We start from the raw sequence: 5,414 nt of genomic DNA, 5'->3' as shown, positions 1-5,414 counted from the left end.
ATAAGCCTTTAGTTCCCTAACGCCCTATAACACAATAAATAAACTCATCATAGATACCTGGACTAAATTTTGTATTTAAGCCAGACGCGAATTTCGTCAACAAAAGACTCATCAGTGACGCTCGAATCCTAAAAAGTTAAAAAGGCCAAAAAAAGTATGAAGATGTAGCACATTGAGTACCAAAATTCCTATAAGTTGTGACAAATACAGCAAAGGTAATCTTTTCCTGAGGTAGCCTTAGTATTTCAATAATTCAAAAGTTTTATATTAAAACAGTTTATATATAAATATGTCCATATCAATGATAATTCATGTCAGCATAAGACAGTTTATAGTTACCAGATCGGATTCCCTAAATGACATACTATGAATATTGATTTATTTTTGGTTGATTAACGTCCAGTGAAAGCTATGAAAGAATCCATAGAAAGAAAATTGTTCACTTCATAGTAACGTAATGTTTCGATTTTTTACCGATGTAAAATCAAGCTGTCTGTAACCAAATGCCTTATAGGTACGATGACAAACTGTGTCAATATCATGTAATTGTTCAATGGAAATAAATGTTCGCCAGGTATTTGCTATTTTTACTGCATTTCCAAGTTTTGTAAGCCACGGACTTCTATTTCTTTGGTCGCTTCCCAAAAGATGATGTTTGATATAAGTGTCTACCTTCAGCGTGAAAGGTAAACTTGAAAAACTAAAAACTTTTCTGAAAACCTGTACTGGTTTCTGTACAAGAGTCTCGTATCTCAACACAAATATGTTGTTAGGATAAACAGATTTAAACAGTTTAGTGGCATTTCCGTCTGCCAGCATGTTATTGCATATTATTTTTGATCCCTTCATAACTGATTGGATAATTTTATATTTTAACATTGACATGGTTATTGCCCTTGGATCTCTCGCCAAGTAAATGATTTTGATATTAGTAGTTTCCTTTAGAATATGTTCTAATGATGCCAGCTGTAGACGAATAACTTTTATGATTCTTCTAGGCTTTGACAAACATACGTGTTCCAGTTTATTGATACAATAAGAAAATGAAGCATGTCTCAGACACGTGAAATATAATCTCATGTCACGTGAATGCTGTATTAAATTCTCGTTTTTCAAATCGCCAATATTAATTTTAGTGAAATCACAATTGAACCAATGAATTAGCATTTCAGCCTGCACTCTAGGAAGATCTATGACCGTAGTTATATTTCTGAAAATACGAAAACAGTTAATTTATATTAGTTAACAATAAAGGTCTTTTACATTTCACCTTCGAAATTAATAACATATGTTGATTTAGATTTGAAAGATCTATAATAAATACTTGCAGGAGATGCCATTGTTTCAAGCTTTTTTTTTTTTCTTTTTTTTTTTTTTTTTTTTAAGTTAAACTAGTTTATAACTTGAGTATGGTAAACCGTTTTTATGATAATCCTTTGTAAAAATTATAATGATATCATATTATGCATTATGCTCCGTGTGAGCCCTTTGATGGAAATAAAGCATCTTCTTAATCCCATTTCGAAGATATCTTATAACGTTTTAAAAGACATCTAAAAATACTTGATATGTGATTTACTTTATAAGGGATCGGATTAACTTTTTTAAAGAGTATCTTCTTGTCAAGTCACACCCAGTGTCATAAGATGTCTTAATTTACGCTCATTTCGAAAATGGTTGCCTCTGTAATTTTCTTTCTAATAAAAGAAGAAGAAGATGCGTTTTGTAAAGATAACTCCGAGCATCTGATTTGCACAATGCAAAGCGTTAAACTAATTTGACCACATGATGAATCCAACTTACTGTCTTACCTCACAGTTCCATTATAAAATGGTACAGGCACTTTTAAGTTTGAGCTTAAAGTAAGATCACTGATCGGTTCAAATAAAGCCAACGAATCATCTGTCTCTGACAGAACGTCTAACGTCATAGTTGTTCCACCACGACAATACCCAACAATTAATACACACGTAGAATTATTACAAAAGTTGTCGCCTGTAAAAGAAATTATCTTAAACTAAAATATTGCATAAAAATATTTATATATTGAACTTTTATCATCACTATAAGCGATGTATAACAATACAAAAAATAAATATCCATGAAGATCTATAGAAATTAATTATTTTGGAATTACCATATCTGCTTGTATTATCTAAATCATTAATAAATCTTCGAAACACTTGACGTTTACAAAAAAACTAGCAATCAATCAATCAATCTGTTCGTTTTTATTTTGCATTTGTATTATAAAAGAAGACAAAACCCACCATATAAATTACTGTCAGTGTGTGTTTCATGTTTCTACATCGTTGTAATTGTTTTATATTTTTTGTTTTAGCTGAATTCATATGCATATTTTAATGAGTTTTAGCTTGTTTTATTGTATGGATGCATTCTGACTGTGAGATATTCGCCAGTTTCTTTTTTTAGGAGGTTATTTGTGCTGTTGTCGCGATCTATATTTTCCATACTTATTGCATTGTAAACTTACCCGCCGTTGGTTGTACCTTTGATGAATATTTACTTTTATTGGCAATATCACTAAGTTGTATATCTGTCCTATCAGAAACTGACATCCCATTACTTATGTCTCCTGTTCCACCGGAGATCGATAAATCATCACTTCCTCCGGTTCCTTCAGGGAATGTGACATCGTTAAGGCTACCTTCTACTCCTTCAAGGAACGGTACATCATTACGGCTATTTTCTGTTCCTTCGGGGAACGGCAAATCATCAAGGGTATCCACAGGGAACGACAATTCATTAAGGGTATCCCTAGGGAACGACAAATCAACAAGGCTACCCCCTGTTCCTCCTTCGTACAACTGTTTATCATTTGTATAGTCCTCTGTCCTTCCGTCATTGCTTTTACTTCTTTCTCTGAACGAAGTGTTTATAATGTTGTCACCAGTGAGGGGATATGTCCCTATTGACTTGACACCTGAAACTATAGAAAGGGTTATAGGGAAGACACGGACAGCTATAAACAGTTAATCCGCCTCTGTTGTGTGACATATAAAGGGTTATAGGGAAGACACGGACAGCTATAAACAGTTAACTTAATCCGCCTCTGTTGTGTTACATACAAAGGGTTATAGGGAAGACACGGACAGCTATAAACAGTTAACTTAATCCGCCTCTGTTGTGTTACATACAAAGGGTTATAGGGAAGACACGGACAGCTATAAACAGTTAACTTAATCCGCCTCTGTTGTGTAACATATAAAGGGTTATAGGGAAGACACGGAAAGCTATAAACAGTTAACTTAATCCGCCTCTGTTGTGTTACATATAAAGGGTTATAGGGAAGACACGGACAGCTATAAACAGTTAACTTAATCCGCCTCTGTTGTGTTACATATAAAGAGTTATAGTGAAGACACGGACAGCTATACACAGTTAACTTAATCCGCCTCTGTTTTGTTACATATAAAGGGTTATAGTGAAGACACGGACAGCTATACACAGTTAACTTAATCCGCCTCTGTTGTGTTACATATAAAGGGTTATAGGGAAGACACGGACAGCTATAAACAGTTAACTTAATCCGCCTCTGATGTGTTACATATAAAGGGTTATAGGGAAGACACGGACAGCTATAAACAGTTAACTTAATCCGCCTCTGTTGTGTTACATATAAAGGGTTATAGGGAAGACACGGACAGCTATAAACAGTTAACTTAATCCGCCTCTGTTGTGTAACATATAAAGAGTTATAGTGAAGACACGGACAGCTACGTATAAACAGTTAACTTAATCCGCCTCTGTTGTGTTACATATAAAGAGTTATAGTGAAGACACGGACAGCTACGTATAAACAGTTAACTTAATCCGCCTCTGTTGTGTTACATATAAAGAGTTATAGTGAAGACACGGACAGCTATAAACAGTTAACTTAATCCGCCTCTGTTGTGTTACATATAAAGAGTTATAGTGAAGACACGGACAGCTATAAACAGTTAACTTAATCCGCCTCTGTTGTGTAACATATAAAGGGTTATAGGGAAGACACGGACAGCTATACACAGTTAACTTAATCCGCCTCTGTTTTGTTACATATACAGGGTTATAGGGAAGACAGGGAAAGCTATAAACAGTTAACTTAATCCGCCTCTGTTGTGTTACATATAAAGGGGGTCTATTCAGTTCAAACGAGAAGTTTAAATAATTGTATTTATTTCTATTTGATTTGAATTAGTGTAGTTCCTACCTTTATTATAGGCTTTTAATGCCAGGAATACATATCCACAAATAAAGACCAAGATTGTCAAACATTTCCACTTTGATATTAGTAACTTCCACATTCTCAGATCATCCTGAACATCTCAGTGGGTGTAAACATGTGGATATTGCAGATTTATTTAGCAGTAGGTATAAAGCTTTGGTTTATATTGATCCAAGTAGATGGGATATTGGTAAGTAGTTCCGTTTACTATAAGTGAGATTAAAACGACTGAAGACGATGAGGGACAGGGTAGATCATAAAAATAACAATTTATAAAAGTCATTTGAAGTAGTTCCGTCTTCATTGAGTGACAGTGACCTGTTAATCCGAATGTGGTCATTGTTGTTAATTTCGTTTTCAGTCTAAATATATAAAATAATTAATTATCGATAAAACTACTGATTGTACTGACCAGACTATAAATAACGCTGTCAGCCTCTTTTTGCAGCCAATCAAGATTTGTTAAATCCTTGAGTCTAGTATTTGGAGGATGAATATCATTTCTTCAATTTAAGGTACATTTAAAGTACATTGTATTCCAATATTTTTCTTCACTTACATGTAAATTCTATATAAACATATTGGATATTACACACGTCGCACGATGTTGGCTTTCTGTAGCTTTCCAATCGTACAGTTATAGGCCAGATGACTGCAAAGTTGAAATCGGTCAATATTTGGTGAATAAGTTATACCTTTACTTTGAAATATTTTCTTTAAAGAAATCAGAAGATGTTAATTATGAGTGTCGGATATATGTGCAATTAAGGATATGTTGTAATAAACTTTGCCAATTAGTCCGATTGACCCCGATGCAAGCAGTTACAGCCTACCGTATGCCGTCACAAAAGTCCGTGACATAACAAAACTTGAAGCATTCATTCTGATTCAATATATCATTTCTCTGAAAAAAAACTTTAAAAAAACCTGGAGATTTTAATGTCCGTAGAGACGCGATTAAAAAATATCTAAACTAAACTTCGCGTAAAACAATATATCGGATACTTTATCAGTTACCGGTATATCTGTGTGAGAAAATTATCATGTAAATCTGTAAAGTATTTTTAAATCAGTTATCAACATTCAAGGTTAGCAAACCAAGTAAACATTTAACCAAAAATAACATTTTTGAATATATTGACAATTATTATGATAGAGAAGTTATCTACGCCTAACCTTTTACAAA

The 5,414-nt window shown here is 33.6% G+C and overlaps 1 protein-coding gene across 1 annotated transcript; it reads right to left on the bottom strand.

Annotated features, from left to right (window-relative positions):
• Window positions 1-297: 297 nt before the first annotated feature.
• Window positions 298-4,349, bottom strand: LOC134697003 (uncharacterized). Its single transcript, XM_063559001.1, has 4 exons — window positions 4,214-4,349; window positions 2,495-2,950; window positions 1,812-1,995; window positions 298-1,210 (listed from the first exon to the last, which is right to left on the bottom strand). Exons 1-4 carry the CDS (start codon window positions 4,305-4,307, stop codon window positions 445-447), a joined length of 1,500 nt encoding a protein of 499 aa, XP_063415071.1. The 5' UTR covers window positions 4,308-4,349; the 3' UTR covers window positions 298-444.
• Between the last annotated feature and the right edge of the window lie 1,065 nt (window positions 4,350-5,414).

Source organism: Mytilus trossulus, chromosome 14 (genome assembly GCF_036588685.1).
Source record: "Mytilus trossulus isolate FHL-02 chromosome 14, PNRI_Mtr1.1.1.hap1, whole genome shotgun sequence".
In the NCBI taxonomy this organism is placed as follows: Eukaryota; Metazoa; Mollusca; class Bivalvia; order Mytilida; family Mytilidae; genus Mytilus; species Mytilus trossulus.
This window is presented reverse-complemented; position numbering and strand designations above follow the sequence as displayed.